Raw genomic sequence first — 16,499 nt, forward strand, 5'->3', positions numbered from 1 at the left:
TTTGAGGGTCAACGCTGTCCCTGCCTCTGCCCTCCCCGTGGGGACACCCAGACACAGGCACACAAAGCCAAAGCCACACAGCCCACCCTCACATCTACAACCCCAACCTTGAACATAGCACACCACTCACACAACAAGAACACACCAAACACGTGAAGAGACAAGCTGAGGCGTGAGCGCACACACACACACGGTCCCCACAGGCCAGGCTGCGCCACGCTCACCGTGTCCACCCCCTTGTGCAGGGCACACGCCAAGGGCCCCACAGCATGCAGACACCTCCCCCAGGGGCCCAGCCAGGAGGCATCTGCAAAGCTCCCGGCAGGCTAGAGCCTGGGGGTGCCCAATAAGCCACTGCTCCCCTGAGAGCCTGGGGTGGGGTTGGGGGGCAGCCGGCAGGGGCCTCACCAGGGAGCAGGAAGTGCCTCCTGGGACCTCACCAGGGCAGCTGGCCTAGAGCCCGGGTCCTCCCCCATGGAGCCCTGAGAACTCCCTGGGTTTCTCTCAGGTACCCCAAGGGAGGGCTCATGTGCAGAGTTGGGGGTAGGAATTTGGGTGTAGCTTAAGGGGGGTCAGGGTGAGGGAGTACAGGGTGGGGGCTTGTGGAGGAAGCAGAGGGGAGCCGAGGGGGAAGAGTATGGGGTGGCTGTGGCCCTTGGGCCAGCTCTTTTCTGCATGAGTGCAGCCACAGTGTCGCGAGCGGAGGACAAACACGGAAAACTGCAATGCCCGGCTGCTCCTGTGCCCATGGTGGTGGCCCCTGGCCCAGCCCCACAGGGCACCCCAGGCCGCCCTGAGACCCTAGATGCCCACCCGCCTAGGCCACCTGCCTGTTCTCTAGTGGGGGCTAGAGGAGCCAGTGAAAGGCAGGGGCCCCAACCCAGCAGGGCCACTGCCAACCCCACATCTAGATTCCATCTCCAGAGCTCCAATAGAGGCAGGCCTGTGGTCATCATCCCCAATTTACAGACAAGGAAACTGAGGCAGGACAGCTCAGTCCACGGGAGCCAGGGGAGAGGCTCTCTGCTCTCCTCCACCCAGAGGTGAGAACGCTCCTTCCTCCCCCAGCTCCCCTACAATCTGCCCCTGCCCTGCCCCTCACGTCCACTTCCAGGCTCTGGATTCTCCTTGCAAACTGCCCGGCTCCAGCCAGAGGCCCAGGCCGTGCGGAGATCATGGAGAAACAATCCTCTCTCTGTGAGGGTCAGACCCGACCCGTTCTGCCACTTTCTGTGCGATGGCAGAACCCGTTGGGTAGCTTTGGGCCGGCTCTGCCTCCTCTCTGCTCCTGGCTGGGGGAATCAAAAACCTGTCAAGCGGGTTTGACCAAAATTATGTCTTGTTCCCAAGCAAGTTCATAGTGCTGGTTTCCATCTCTCAGGCGGGAGCGTCCCAGAGCAGAGCGGAGGTTCCCGGAGGTCGATGCGGACACGGGACCATGTGAGTACCTGGGGGCCCCGGGGCCCCAGTGGCTTTAGTAGTTGGGGGCAGGGGAAGGGGCACAAGATCTGGGGTCACTGCGGGGTGCTAGCTACCAAGCGGAGAACCAGCCCCTGCTCGTGGGGGCTGGAGGAAGGGCCAGGCTGGAGTGGTGGCCACAGCCCCTGCTCTGGGGTACACGGTCCAGGGGACTGAGTGGGAGCACAAGCTGCAGCAAGCTTCCTGGGCAGACAGGCTGGGGGAGCCAAGGCTTGGAAGGCTGGGGTTGGCACTGCTGTGCTGGGAAGTCCCTGGGTCTTCTGGGGACACTGGGAACAGGCCGGGGGCCTGGCACTTCATCCTGGTCCGGCCTCACCGCCTGGATCCTCAGACAGGCTGCAGCTGGGGAATGAGGGCTGGAACGTGGTGCAGCCAGCCATGGCTCCCTGCAGGCCACTGTAGGACATCAGCTGCCCTCAGTTTGGTGTCCCCTGGGAAAGCAGTGACAAAAGGCTCCCAGGCCTCGGTCCTGCTCAGCCTCCCCCCGCCAGGCCTCAGGGAGGCGGCTGAGAAGTCGCAGTGGCCCTGGGCCGGCCCATCCTTGAGGAATCAGGTTGCAGGGCCCGCTGTTATCTGAGCCACCAGCGACACCTCGGCCTTGCGGAGCAAGTGCACACCTGCCTTGTGCCTCTGTGCATGTGTGCACACGCACATGCAATACTCGAGTATGGGCGCACACGTGCAAGCAGCTTTCCCCCGTCCTGCGCAGTGCCACGTGCAGTGGGGGGAGTGCACGCATGTGCACACTTTTCTCTCATGCAGTAGTTGTTGGGATGTTGTTAGGATACCGTTGTGTCTGCACGTGTGGGCATCACATATGTATGCACATGTGTCATGGGTCTACGTGTCTGGTGATGCTAGAAACCATCCAGGCAATGGCACCTCTCAGGACCTGCCATCTGAGCTGGCCCAGGAGGTTGCAGGAGGCTGCACTGGCCATGTCCCTTTCGAGCTGGTGACTGTGGACTAGTGCCATCTCTCGGGGCCATAGAACCTTCATCTGCACAGTGAGGGCTGTCATGGCCACTCCACAGGCAACGTGAGCCCAGGGACTGACTACATGAGACGTTCCTGCCAGACGCCTGGATGTGGGGGCTGGCAGGCTGGCCCCTGACCACCTGCAGTCAACGGGCACTGGATGCCTGCCACATGGAGGAGACCCGGCAGCCCAAGGGGTGCAGACTCCTCAGTCTCCAGGAGCTGGGCTAGGGCACTGCCATCGTTTTGTGGCCCAGGACACTGAGACACAGTGGGAGAGAGACTCAGCTAAGGTGACCGGAGAAGGGGCTTCTCCCTCACCACGTGGGGCGTAGGGAGCCACCACTGGAGTCTCTGACCTGCTTCTCACCTGTCCCTGAGTCTGTAGAATGGGTCAGTGAGTGCCAGAAGGCAGGGTGAGCTCCAATCACACCCGTGGGCTGAGCCAGGGCACACAGCAGGTGCTCTGTAAAGATCTGTGTGGGGACATGGAAAGGGCTTGGATGGTGTGCCCAGCCTCAGGAGGCCCCTGGTGACGGGCAGGCGGAGCATCCCTGGGTCACTCTGGGACATGGTAGGAGACCTGCAGTGGGCGCTACACAGCGCAGAGAGCCCTGGCCCGGTGCTCGGCTCAGCGGATGCCCGGGGAACAAGGGCCATTGCTGTGGTTATCGCTGCACCATTGTCATCGTGTTACTCGCAGGTGGGTGGAGGGATCAACTGCAGAGAAGGTGCAGAAGTGGGGCCCTGGGGCTCCTGGACCAGAGGGCATGCTGGAGAAGAGGCCCCAACAAGAGAAAGTGGCCAGGGCCCTGCCGGCTGGCCCAGGAGCCGGGCAAGAAACTCTCCACCAAGGCTTTGTGGCTCAGTGGGCAGCACCCAGACCAGGGCGACAGCTGGAGCTCTGGTGGCCTTCTTTCTTCATGGTGGCAGGGGCATTTCCCTGAGACACGGCCACAAAGATGCAGTGGTCCCTGAGTGTCCATGCAGGGCACGAGTGTGTATCATCAATGCTGGCATCTGAGACTCTGCTCTGAACTCAGGGGTGTTCTTGTCCTCCTGTAGAGGGCCTTGGTGGCACTTGAACTTGGGCTCCTGTAAGGAGCCCTGCTGGACCCCTGGGGCTCCCTGCAGGGACTGCTGCATGGGATGGATGCAGGGTCTCCATCTGCAGTTAGCTGAGTGCCTGCTGGGCCCTGGGCTGAGAACACACATCACCCGGAAGGCATCGTCTGGACACACGTATTTGGTGGGACACGCCCACAACAACCTGAGGTGGCGGCGCGGTTACCTCAGATGAGGGACTCAGGCTCTGGGGACACACTAGTCCCGTCTACAGAGGCTCCAGGCAGGCCAGGGCGCACTGCGCAGGCTGACCTTGCCCAGGTGAGTGGCAGGTGCACAGGGTCACCAGTGTGCCTGACCCCTGCCCTGCCCTCCAACCTGCAGCTTCTGGGGCTCCACTCAGCAGAGATCGTCCAGCCTGGGTGTCCAGAGCAGGAGTAGGAGTGACCCTGGACCCTTGAGGAGCAGCCCTCAGGTCTCCTCTTCCAGTACCACCACCCCCAGCCCCCACAGTGGGCAACTCGGGCCACCCTCTCCAGTGCCCAGGGCCCCCAGGCCCAGAGGCAGCAGGCAAGACCCCACCCCATAACCTGCTCCCTCCTCCTGACGCCACTGTAGCCCCCACCCCAGGCCTGGGGGGAGCCCTCCTGCCTTGAGTTCCCTGAGCCCCTCAGCGCCTCTCCCCTTAGTGGCTCTCAGCACACCTGGCAAACACCAGGGAGGCCCCCAGGGAGGGCTGGCCCACCGTCCTCGGGCCGAGACCACATGCACCTTTTAAAAATAATTTCATTTATGTTCATTTACTTGTTTCTGTCTGCACTGGGTCTTTGTTGCTGCACAGGCTCTTCTCTAGTTTTGGCAAATGCGGCTGCTCTCTAGTTGTGATGCGCGAGCTTTTCGTTGCAGTGGCTTCTCTTGTTGAGGAGCACAGGCTGCAGGCAGGCGGGCTTCAGTAGTTGCGGCTCCCAGGCTCTAGAGCACAGACTCCGTAGTGTGGCTTAGTTGCTCCACAGCACGTGGGATCTTCCTGGACCAGGGCTCGAACTTGTGTCTCCTGCACTGGCAGGCGGATTCTTATGAACTGAGCTACCAGGGAAGACCCCACATGCGCTTTTACAGCTGAGGTTCTTCCTACCCACAACCACCAAATTCCTGTCAGCTGGGGACCCACCTCCTCATCCCTCCGCTGCTTCCTTGGACCCAACCCCCCCTGCACTTTGAGGGTGGGGGCTGGGTCAAGGGCTGCCCCAGGAGACTGACTGTCCTCTTCTCCTTGGCCAAACGCCCTCTGTCACCTGCCGGCCCAGGGGAGCCACACCACCCCCATGGCACTGTTGCCAGTGGCTGGACAGCCCTGGTCATCCCTGGGAGATGTGAAGCTCCCAGCAGAATACACCTTCCAGCTGTGCTGCCCGTGCCTGGCCCCGGGTCTGTGTCCATGCTGCCCCCTGCCCATCAGAGACCCCAGAGGGACAGCCAGGTGGGGTCTTTGGGCGGTTTGGAATAGAGAGGAGCCTGGGGTACCCAGACAGAGGAGGGTGTCTGGGCCCTTATCCACCTGGCTCCACACCACAGTGCTGTCATTAGGAACAATGTCGGCCTCTCACTCGGACCTGCGCCCAACCGCAGAGCCTCTCCTGGGCCTGGGGCACCGCAGGCTCCCAGGGGCGGCTCCTTCATGGGTGTTGGCCCAGCCCAGGGCCCATGGTAGACGCTGATAGGGAAGAACAGCCTGTCAGGCAGGTCTGGGTGGAATTTCAGGCACAATGGCTTGGCCCTCCCCAGCTGGCCCACCTCCCCCTGCAGGGAGCCTGAGCCGAGGAGAGCTCCTCCCACAGTCCCGTCTCCCACCACCAGATGAAGATGGGAGAGCCAGCAGAGCAGGGCCACCTGGAGCACATCCCTGGTCCACAGAGGGCAAGGACATATCCTCAGCCCCAGGGAGAAGTCAAGCCCCGACTCCCGCTTCCCACTGGGCAGCCAGGGAGCATGACCTGATGTCTTTGGGCCTCAGCTTCCCCATCTGGAAAGTGGGCTCCTTGCAGTGTGGTCAGGGTTAGATGGGCTCAGGAAGTGAGGCCCAATTATCATGTACACCCTACTACAGCCCTGGTCTCCCCCACCCTCTGCAATTCAGCATCTTGTCCCCTAACCTGCCAGGACACCCCTCTGGCTTCCAGCCTCAAGGAAGGGAACCCCACCAAGCTCCTCTCATTCCCAGAGCCCTCACCCACCCAACACACAGTCAGTAGGCAGAGACCTCCCCCTCTTCCCTGGCCATCTCTTGGGAGTGTCCCAGAGGCCAGGCATGTCTAAAACGAGTTTGGAGAGCCCCACCTTCCTGTCACTCCATCCGTCTAGCACATCCCTGCCTGTGGGCTCTGGTGGCCACTGTGAGACACAGGACCATTCTCTGTCCTCTTGCTGAGCCTGGGGTTTGAGGACCCAGCTGAGAGCCAGCCCCCTTGTCAAGTCCTCTTGGAAAGCTCCAGGACAGTGAGTGCTTGCCCCGGCCTGGCTTATCTTGGGGTCACAGGGCCTGCCCCCCTCAGTTGGCGGTCCCACTGCCAGGGCACCCAGCATCCAGCTTCAGAGAGCCCAGAGCAGCTGTGCCTCTTCTACACTTCCTGTGCATGACTCCTGCAGTGCGCTGGCCCCTACTCTGCTGTGTCTCGGAAGCAAACCGTAACAGCCCTGGATCGTCATCTCTCCTGCCACCGCTGGACACTACCAGCAGGCGCTGGAGGGTTTCCAGTCTGGGGACTGCTGATGCAAACACTCCGGTCTCTGAACGCAAGTGAGACCACACACCTCCTTCAGTGAGGAGCGGAGGAGGGGGCTGCGTGTGGCCTCGGGCAAGGCCGAAGGGGTCTTTGGGCAGAGGTTTCCAGGGTTTGTGAAGAGGCCCTCCTGGGGTGGTGGAGCACTGTGCCGGTTGGTGGTGGCCTGGGCCGAGGCAGGCTCTGTGAAGGAGGGAAAGTGAGGTTCTGGGCATGTGCAGATGCAAAGCCAGGGGACCCCAGGGCTCCCTCCCCCTGGCCTGGAGGTGATGATGGCATGGGTCTGGGCTGGTGGCATCGCTGCTGACCTGGCTACGAGCTGTGGGTCTGACTCTCACTGGGTGACAGACAGTGCCACAGAGCAATGGTGGCCTGTGGTACCCACCACCAGAGGTGTGCCACCAGGACTGAGGGGCTCTCACCCGGAGGAGGGTGGCGCCTGGCACCACAGTGAGGAACCTGATTCGGGGCTGAGCCCCAGGCTCACTCCCGGCTCTGAGCTGGACCCTGTGGGACCCGAGAGATACTCACCAGGCCCACTGGACGGGCCTTGTGGCCACTACCAGAGGGAAGAAAGTGCTGCTCAGAGGGGCCAGAGCTCACGGCAGTCACACAACGGGCAAGGTTATCTTGCTCCCAGCTTGGATTCTCACTCCCACAACCTTTTAAGTTTTAGCAAACGCTTCGTGGAGGTGAAACACAGGCAGGAAAAAGGGCCCAGGCCATGAGGGGCGGCTAGGTGGACTTCTGCCTGTGCACAGCCACCAGTTCCTACAGAGAAAATAGCCAGCCAATCCCCAAAGTCCCCACCGAGGCCCCACGGGGCCATCCATGCCACTGCGGGCACCTGGACCCTCCTGAGAGAGCTTTCCCACTGGCTGAACAAACCCTGGCTTCCTGACCCGCCAGCTGTCGGCCGGCTTGGGCGTCTCCAGTCTGGGGCTTCATCACAGGTCACGTGCACCCTCATGGTCCCAGCACCAAGTGGGAGCTGGTCCCCTCAGGCCATCTGCTTTGCTGTGAAGACTGGATTAGGGAGTTGAGATGAAGTGAGAATGTCCCATCCCTACAGGATGGACATACATGCCCCCCTTAGGCGTGGACAGGACCCAGTGGGTGGTCACAGGACAGGACTCCCACACCTACCTCCTGCACCCTGCAGCCCACAGACCCCTCCTGAGCCAATGTGACTGTCCTATGGCTTCCTGCTCCACAGGCTGGAAACAGAGGGCCAGTAGAGGCCAAGGGGCCTTCCCCACACCTGGAGCACAGAGGACCCAGGGCCAGGGCCACGGGAGCCATGGAGAGCTTCACAGAGTCACTAAACAGACTGAAGGAAGTCCATGAGAATGAGGTCATGGGTGAGTACCTTGGGGAGGACAAACTCTCAACTGGACAGCAGTCTAAGAGCCAAGTTCAGGCCAGGGGACTCCCACATGTTGCCTCCAATTCTCGCCAAAACCAGGACCATGACTTGCAGGCCCAGAAAAGGAGTCCTGACCCAGAGCCCAGAGCTGCATTGTGGCCAGGCACCCAGCCTTAGACCAACACCCAAGTGCAGCCCTGGAGGGGTGGCCCCTAAATGGTCAGTTCACATCAGAGCAGAAATAAAAGACCAGCCTGGCCACAGACAGCTGAGACACTAAAGCCAAAACCAGCCCCTTGCCCCAGGCGGGGGCCTCCTTGTCCCCCAGAAGGGAGGTTACCTACTTTCCTTGTAGGAATGGAGCCCAAGGCTCCGGAGGCTTGTCTGGAGCGTTCCGGGTGCTGAGCTAAAATCCCTCTGCCCCTTCCAGAACCCCAGGCTAAGCTCTGCCCTGGCACGCATGTCTGTCCAGTTTCCCCACCAGCAACAGGACTGCAGCCACCTGCTCCATTCACTCCCTCAGTGCCTGGACCAGACCCTCCCCTGACATTTCTGACAGTGCTCACTCCCCCTCCCACATCAAAGGCCCAGAGACGCGGAGGGGCGGGGACTGCTTGGGCTAGCCTAGGACCCAAGCCAGACCATGATGGGAGGGGAGGAGGGGTTGTGCTGGGGTCTCCCTTGGGGGCCCATTGGCAGCACCCAAAAAGCATCCCTCCCGGGCCTTGGCTGGGTAACTGGTGACTCCCAGCATCCAGGACCCATCCCCAGCTGACACCAGAGCCAGAGACAAGGGAGGGGAGAGGCTGGGCCCAGACCGGGGTCCCAGGCCGCCAGGAGACTGACCAGAAGCTGGCAGCAGGTGCAGACTGGGAGCCCTCCAAGGGGGTGACCTCAGGGAGTCAGTGCAGGGACCCAGGCAGGTGGCGGGCGTCTGGAGAGGGTTCTGCCAGACAAACAGGGACAGGAAATGCCCCGGCTCCATGTAGAGGTGGCAGCCCAGCTGGGCCTGACCTCTGCTCCTTTCCTCACTCCTCAGGCCTACAGAACAAGCTTATGGAACTGAACTCAGAGAGGTGCCGGTGAGTGAGGACAGGACTGGCCCAGGAGACTGGAAGGGCAGTGACTCCCCAGGGTTCATCTCCCCTCTTCCCCTGCAGCCCCAGGGCCCTGGCACTGCCACTAGCAGTGATGCAGGAGAAAGTGAAGCTCAGCATAGCGGGTAGGGGGAGTCTGGTCCAAGGTCATGCCTCGAGGAGATGGAGGAAGTGGGGCTGGAAAGTCCAAGCCCACCAGAGTGAACAGGGACCCCCCAAGGGGATGCGCAAGGAGCATCCCTGAAGGGCACCTCTGGGACAATAGCTATCAACAGGGGGACTCCACGTGAGTCCTGGAGACCCACAGGCAGACTCCCCAGGTCCCCACTTCACAGAACGCTGCCAGGTGGCACATGGACGAGACAGAGTCCTCAAGGCCATACACGCTCACACTTGGGCGAGCTGGCACTGCCCTTGAGAGGCCCCAAGTCTCAAGGAAGTCCTAGGCTGGTGGCCAGGGAGAGAACAGTGGGTAGTAGAGAGCTCTCTGGGTAGATCAGACCCCCCACTTCAGATTGTCCCCCACAGGGATGCCCAGAGGGTGGAGGAGCTCTGTGCCAAGAACCACCAGCTCAGGGAGCAGCAGAAGGCGCTGAAGGAGAACCTGCGGGCGCTGGAGAACAGGTGGGGGCACCTCACACCCCACTCATAATGGGGGCAGGGACGGAGGAAGACCAGAGCGTTCTGTGGAGAATGAGTCTGGGATACTCTGGAGTCAACTCAGCCACTGCAGGACTTCTCAGAGCCTTAAGTAAACTGCACTTTTCAAGGTTCCTTCCCAAACTCAACAGCATGTGGCATGCTTAGCCCACAGGGTGGGCAACGTGGTGGGGAAAGGCAGGGCAGGTCCTGGGACTGGGGCGGGGGGCGCGGCATCCCGGCCCCTCCCTCTCAGAGCAGCCTCTCGCCATCCCTCCTCGCCCCGCAGGCTGCGGGCTGGGCTGTGTGACCGCTGCATGGTCACCCAGGAGCTGGCCAGAAAGAAGCAGCAAGAGTTCGAGAGCTCCCTCCTCCAGAACCTGCAGCACGTCTTCCTCCTCAGTGAGCGCCCCCCTGCCCCGTGTCCTGCACCCCGTCCTCCTGTGGGGGCCGGCGACCCCCCACCTCCTCAGCCCAACGAGGGGTCTCGGGGAAAGGGGAGGAGGTGACCCAGGGCTGCACTGTGAGGAGGGACACTCGCACCCCAATTCACAGACAGATGGTGCAAAGCCCCCCGCTGGCCCCCACAGGCCACCTGCTGCTCAGTCACTGGGCCGGGGCGTCCCTGCCCTCTCAAGGCCTCAGCTCCCTCCTTCTCAGGATAAGGAGGGTCCCGCAGAGACCTGGGTTCCGTGAGTCCTGCTGATGAGCACAAGCCCCTTTCCTTTGGCTGGGGGGTCCCTCGAGGCTAGGGAGCGCCATCCCTTTTCACAGCCTCCAGGCTGGTGCTGTTCACTCAACATCCACCCACCCACTCAGGCAGCAAGCATCTATGGGGCTCCTGCTGTATGCCAGGCCCCAAGCCAAGTGCTGGAGTCCCAGCTGGGCTAAGACAGGGGGACTCCCAGGGCCGTGAGGACCCCGCTCGCCCTTCCCCTCCCCAAGTCCTTCCTAACCAGTGCCTTCTGCAGCCACTGAGCTGACGCGGCTGCAGGAGGAAAATGACGCCTTGAAGGAGGAAGTGAAGCGGCTTCAGGGCCCAGGGTGAGTGGGGGGAGCCCCAGGCACTTGTGCAGGGGGAGGGGTCCCACAGGCCAGCATCCTGGGACAGATAGCGACCTCCCCTGGTCTGCAGGCACAAGACCCCCCAGAAGCAGAGCTGGGCCGCAGCACCCATGGCAGCTCTGGCGCTTGGGCCACCCCCAGACATGGGTGTGAGCCCACGATGATGTCTTTCCTGGTCACCTGGGTCTCCCACACAGGCGGCTTGGCCCCCAGGAGGGCGCCCTGGCCTTTCTGATCGTCTCTGGGATGCTGCCCCCTCACCTGCCTCATATTTGCCTCCCACAGGCCCAAGCCCCAGCTCAGGGAGGGCATCTCGGACCCCCCATCACCCCTGCTGCTCCCCTCCCTGGGCGCCCGGAAGGCCGTCACTGAGAAACCACTGGGAGGCCACGAGGAGACAGAGGATGGCCGTGCAGGTGCAGGTCCATGGGAGAGGCGGGTGTGGGGCAGGGGGCTGAGCAGCCTGAGACCAGGGACCCTCGGGCCAGGGGCTGAGCTGACCCCTCAGCAGCTGTCCTCCCTTCTGTCCCTCCTCCCACAGAAAGGCCGGGGGTGTACGGGACATCGCCAATGGCCAAAATCTCCCCAAGTCCCAATCTTCATGAGGCACGGACCCCGGACATGGTGAGGGTGAGGGACCCCGAACCCCTGAACCCACTCCTCCCTCTTCCCGGGCAGCCCGAGGAGGAGGCCAGAACTGCCAGCCCTGCTGTGTGCCATGCACATGGTAACATGCCCATCCTCGTGCCAAGCAGGGAGTCCTGAGCTCCACACGATGACGGTGGAAGCAAGGCTCAGAGTGGGTGGGAGACCTGCCCAAGGTCGCACAGAGAAAAGGGCAGAAGGTAGCAGCCGAGCCCACCCAGACTGACCCGCCTACCCTGTGCAGAACCCCCAGCGCATCTCCAACCAGCTGCATGGGACAATCGCCGTGGTGCGGCCTGGGTCCCGGGCCTGCTCCGCCGACCAGGGCTCCACCAATGGGACGCCCCCACTGCTGCCCACCAGGAACAACCCACCTAGCCCACCTGGCGAGCACAGCCTCCCTCTGGACAGGTGAGTGCCCGCCCTCTACCACCACCAGGAGCTCCCTCAGCTGGGCACCTGGTCTCCTCCTCTGGTCCCAGCTTTAAGGCAGGGGCCAGCAGCAGGGAGTCCCTCCCTTTGTCCCTTCAGGAGAACTGCTCTCCCTGGCTTGGCTTCCCCCTGCCTGCAGCATAGTTCCCACGTGGACATCTGAACGGCCAGGGCAGGGTGGGGGTTCGTGGACAGAGGAGATGGGGACTGGGCACCCCCTTTCATCGTGGTCTGAGGAGAGTGGGGGTGGGGTTGTGGTGGGTGACCAGGTGGGCAGGGTGCTCCAGGGGACTGGGCAGGCAGCTGACGCCCAGAAGGGGGAGAGGCCTTAGTGGCCAGTTCCCTCCTCTGATCCCCAGGCCCCAGGCAACTCTAAAACCAGGCACCCAGGGGCCCGGGCATTCCCTTCCCCACTGCCCACCGTGCCACGTGGGCACCTGCCTTACCCCCAGGACCCCTAGTCCTCCCTGTGAAGTGGGGCTGACTATGCCCCACAATCACCAGGCTTCTCCTTCCCCACAGCTTCCTGCAGGCCTCTCGGCCTTCTGCCAGGACCTGTGAGTCCCTGAAGCACTCCCTCCAGGCCGACCGCCTCTGCCTCCTGAACCGGCATCTAACCCTGCACCTTGGCAGCCCCCCGGCCCCCGCCACAGCCCCCAGCGGCCCCCAGTCCCAGGGCCTCAAGGCTGGGGAGGCGGAGGCCTGGGAGGAGCCCTCAGGCCTGCTGGGCCTGCCGGGCGCCCTGGTGGGCGTGCGGAACCCACGGCTGGAAGGCGCACTGCACATGCTCCTGGCCCAGCAACTGCGGGCACAGGGCAGGGTGGGCAGTGCCCGGCTGAGGGGCCCTTGGGGGCCCAGAGGGACGCCGCCTTCCCCACCAGCCGACTCAGACTCCGAGGGTCCTGAAGGCGAGGCGGCCAGGGAAACCCTGTCCAGAAGGAGGCACCCACAGCCTGCAGGCCCGGGCAGCCCCCAGGGGAAGGAGGGCACGGCCACACAGGACTATGTCCCAGACAAGCCCCTGGACCTCTCAGAGAGGGGTCGGTGCCGGGCCAGCACTCCCAAGCCTGCCAACCAGTCGGGGTCACTCAGCCCTCCACAGGTCCCCACGCCCAGCCCTGAGCCACCCCAGGGAGTGGGACCACCTGCCCAGTGTGGAGCCCAGAGACTCAGCAATGGCACCCAGGAAGCCAAAGAGCCAGAGGCGGAAGAGCATCCATCTTCTCCGGTGAGGGACCCAGAGCACCTGGGCCCCAGGCTGCCCTCTCTTCTCTGCTCCACTCCACCAGCCAGTTGCGGAGGGAAAGCCTGCTGCCCAGGTCACAAGCCACAGGGAGCCAGCTGACCCTCCAGTCCCGTCCTGTCCAGGGCTCCCACAGGCTGTGCCCGAGGCCGGGTTGGGAAGAGAGAGGGAAGTTGCCTTACATGAGCTCAAGTCTCTTCCTTCTTTCCCGCCAGGACGCGCCCTACTCTGCCCCAGGGCCCCACCTCAGCCTGCCCTCTCCAAGTGGGCCAGGAGAGGAGGACAGAGGGAGGCCTAGACTTCCCCCCTACCCACCAAGGCCTGGTGGAGACGGCCACCCAGGTGAGGATGCGAACACAGCAAGTGTTGTTCCACGATGGAAGTGGAACCACAGTGAGCAGGGAGGGCCTGACCCAGCAAACTCTGGTCTCAGATTTGGTTCCCCACCTTCAGACCCAGAGTGGAGCGAGGGGCCCAGGGAGGGCACGTTTCTGACCACAGGAAGTGAATGGAGAGCATCCTAGCAACTGGGGCTTCAGGGCAGGTGATGAGTTCCCTGTCACCCAGCAACTAAGCCAGGGGCACCCCAGTGGGTGGGGTCACTGCAGGAGTGTAGGGAACTTTGGGCTTGGATTCCACCCCAGGGCAGGTTACTCGGGCTCTCTGTGCCTCAGTTTCCCCAGCTTCAGAGGTGTTGCCACTGGTCTCAGCCTGGCAGGTTAGGGGCCTAGGCTTCTACTAGATGCCCAGGCCACCATCCTGGCCTGACCCACACCCCGCGTCCTGCAGAGCTCAGCAAAGTCCATGGGCAACAGCTGGAGTCGGATGAGCTGGACGAGCCAGACACCTCGGACAGTGAGGTCAGTGCTGCCACACACTGGGGTAGGGGGGTGGCACCCTGGCTGCCCCAGGCTTGGGGGGGTCCTCACCATGACCACACCCCCACTCTTCAGATGGTCCTGAGCACCAGGGCGGAGGCCACACAGAGCTCGCCAGGGGAGGGACCCGGGTGTGTCTGCGACAAGGAGTGTGGACGGGGCCCGCAGAAGAGGAAGCGGGCCTCAGACTCCTGGAGCAAAGGTAGGCCCCAGGTGGGGGCGGGGCAGTTGCAGCACCGATACCCACAGCCTTTCTGGCTATGCGGAGCTGCTCCCAGAGCAGTCTTGTAAGAGGGCCTGGGTCAGGCCTGGGCAGACCCCGAGTCCACTTCCTCCTTGCTGGGCTGGCCCCTTCACCCCAAGCCTGTCTCCCTCCAGAAAGGAGGCGATATGAGACAGCAGTGGGACACAGGCAAGGACAGTTGTGTCATCTTCAAGGGAGAAGGGGCATCCTGGGCCACGAACAGCCCCAGGCCCGGTGGTCCTAGACCCTTCCCCTCTCACAGCCCCACCTGGGAGGGGTCAAGCTCACCTGGACCACCTTGTCCACTTTTAAGGAGAAGGCCCAGCAGAGGGTGCTGCCTCCTAGGCATGGGTGTGTTTGTTCCCGATGTGGGGCTGGGGGCTGCTCTCCCTTTTGCCAAGGGTGGTGCCTGTGGGCTCCCTCTCCACCCAGGCCGAGGGTGTAAGGACGGCTCCCACTTCCTGCTCCGGGCACAGTGGCAGCTCGGGCCGGGTTTCCAGGCGCCCGCGAGAGCCTCTGAACGCCTGAGCTGATGCTGCACGCCGCCTGGTGTTTGTCCAGGCAGGCCTGTGTCGCAGGCTGGGCCATGGCTGCCACAGTGCACCACTGTTGCCGGGAAGGTGACCGCAGCCTGTTTGTCAGGCGAGCGCTGGAGGAGGCCAGCATGCTGGTGTGACCTCACAGCACAGCCAGCTGGGCACTTTTGGAAGACGTCCTGGCAGGCAGGGTCCACAGGGGTGCACCACATCTGCCCCCACCTTCCACATGGAGTCAAGCCAGCCCCTTGCCCGCCCACCCAGACCAAGGCAGGGGCTCCCCAGATGGCACCCATACCCTCAGCACCTCACGGGGGATAAGTGAGAATAGCGCCCTTGTGTCATGTGCCCATAGAGAGAGAGGCTCAAGGAGCATCCGGTCGTTACTGCCTTTGGGCCTCATGGGCCTGCCCGGGGATTAGCCATCACTGTCTCACAGATGCAAAAGTGGGGGCTCAGGGTGGGGCAACTTGCCCAGGGTCACAGAGGTGCTACACGGGGTCAGGATGCCAACCTGATCCATCTGACCCAGAACCAGAGCTGGTTCCGCATCAGAGGCATGCCTGAAGCCCAGCATCGTGCAGGTCTCACCTGCAAGGGTGCCAGGAACCATATGTCCTTTCTCTGTGACCCCAGAGGTAGGCCCATGGAAGCACCTGCCAACATCCCAAGTGTTCTGAGAACATTTCCCTATAAGCTTAGCTTATCCAGATGCCCCAGACCCTCTGCAAGGTCGCAGGGGAGGCCCCAGGGCTGGGCGGATTCCAGGGTCACACACCTTCTACCAAATTCCCAAAGCTCCCCTCCGATCAGGCCGCCCTGTCCAGCATCCGCTGCCATCAGGAACAGGTTGACTGTCAGTGTGGGCTCCTGTGTTCCCAGAAACTGCCCACGAGGCCCTGGGCAAAAGCCCAGTGTCCCCGTAAGAGAGGACACGCAAGGTTACTACCGTGCCTCCCAGCTTAACCTTGGTCCACTTCCCACAGCCTCCAAGAAGCCGACCTGAGGAAGGAACCAGGGAGCCAGGAGTCCCTCACCCAGCACCAGCACCTGGGAAAAGACCAGGGCATCCCAGCCTGCCCAGTGATGCGCCCCACCTGATTGATTGCCCGCAGCCAGGACAACCCCCACTGCCAGCCAAGCAGACAGCCCCGGGAGCGGGGTAGTGGACTGGGTCCTGCCACATCCACAGAGGTGTGAAGGCCAAGACGATTGGTCTTTTGAACCCCTCCATCTCGGAAACGATCTTACCCACCACTCTCACCCCAGCATCTGCTCCCTTGTGGGGAGCAGGGTCCTGGGAGACCGAGATGGCTCAAGCTCCAGCCGAGCCCCGCCCCCAGCCCTGCTGTGCACGGGCAGGTCCTCCTGGGCAGTGCCCCTCCTCCCACCAACCCAGACTCCACTAGTACCCTGGACCCAGGGGCTGCATGCCTTGCTACCCATTCCAGACGGGGTATCGAGCTCCAAGCAGTGGTCTCGGGCGCCCCCTTGCGGGAGGTCCCACAAATGGGCTGCCCGGTGAGAGCTAAGAAGGCCGGCAGGCGGCAGTGCAACACCTCTGCAGAGATGGGGGTCCCAGGGCATGGGGAGAATAAAGTGTAAGGAAGGATGGCGTGTGCAGCTGGCAGGGTTGGGCTTCAGCCGGGCCTCCACCTTCCCCGGGTGGGTGACTCTTGAGTGTCCAGGGATGGGGAGCCTCTGGGGAGGGCTGCGGGAACAGAATGTGCGCCAGGCGCCACGCAGACCCTCTCATCGACACCTCTATGTCCCTGGCCCCACACCCGCCACTGAACCGTCAGCCCTCTGCACAACCACAGGGAAGCTCACCCAGGACACTGCCCCGCACAGAACCAGGAAGACCGTGTTCTGCCCCCTGCCCCGCTATCTCTGCAACAACCTCAAAGCTTGACATGGTGCCAGCTGGCAGAAGAGAGACCACCCCAGAGCCCAGCCCCATTATCCAGCAGCAGACAGCATGGTTTTGGAGCTGAGGGCCAACAACCAGATGACAGCCATCCCCCTTTATCTTCCTCATCTGACATCAGTGTA

General features: G+C 62.7%; 1 protein-coding gene across 6 annotated transcripts; it reads left to right on the forward strand.

Moving 5' to 3' along the window:
• The first annotated feature begins 1,354 nt into the window (after window positions 1-1,354).
• Window positions 1,355-16,059, forward strand: RBBP8NL (RBBP8 N-terminal like). 6 transcript variants are annotated; one of them, XM_070801326.1, is made up of 14 exons: window positions 1,355-1,440; window positions 7,519-7,663; window positions 8,708-8,750; window positions 9,294-9,389; window positions 9,694-9,806; window positions 10,376-10,448; window positions 10,755-10,885; window positions 10,981-11,099; window positions 11,359-11,525; window positions 12,069-12,774; window positions 13,005-13,131; window positions 13,579-13,649; window positions 13,743-13,869; window positions 15,434-16,059. In XM_070801326.1, exons 1-14 carry the CDS (start codon window positions 1,423-1,425, stop codon window positions 15,451-15,453), a joined length of 1,956 nt encoding a protein of 651 aa, XP_070657427.1. In that variant the 5' UTR covers window positions 1,355-1,422; the 3' UTR covers window positions 15,454-16,059. The 6 variants fall into 6 exon arrangements, 5 of the variants coding, with proteins under 5 accessions (XP_070657427.1, XP_070657428.1, XP_070657429.1 ...); XM_070801327.1 differs by having other exon boundaries at window positions 10,981-11,093; XM_070801328.1 differs by having other exon boundaries at window positions 11,011-11,099.
• The last annotated feature ends 440 nt before the right edge of the window (window positions 16,060-16,499 follow it).

The sequence above is a fragment of the Bos indicus genome, chromosome 13 (assembly GCF_029378745.1).
Source record: "Bos indicus isolate NIAB-ARS_2022 breed Sahiwal x Tharparkar chromosome 13, NIAB-ARS_B.indTharparkar_mat_pri_1.0, whole genome shotgun sequence".
Classification (NCBI taxonomy): Eukaryota; Metazoa; Chordata; class Mammalia; order Artiodactyla; family Bovidae; genus Bos; species Bos indicus.

Excerpts from the sequence above, each read along its gene's own strand:
- RBBP8NL (XM_070801326.1), top strand. Across the intron at positions 7,664-8,707 it reads CCATGAGAATGAGGTCATGG|GCCTACAGAACAAGCTTATG; the intron begins GTGAGTACCTTG and ends CTCACTCCTCAG. Across the intron at positions 9,807-10,375 it reads GCAGCACGTCTTCCTCCTCA|CCACTGAGCTGACGCGGCTG; the intron begins GTGAGCGCCCCC and ends TGCCTTCTGCAG.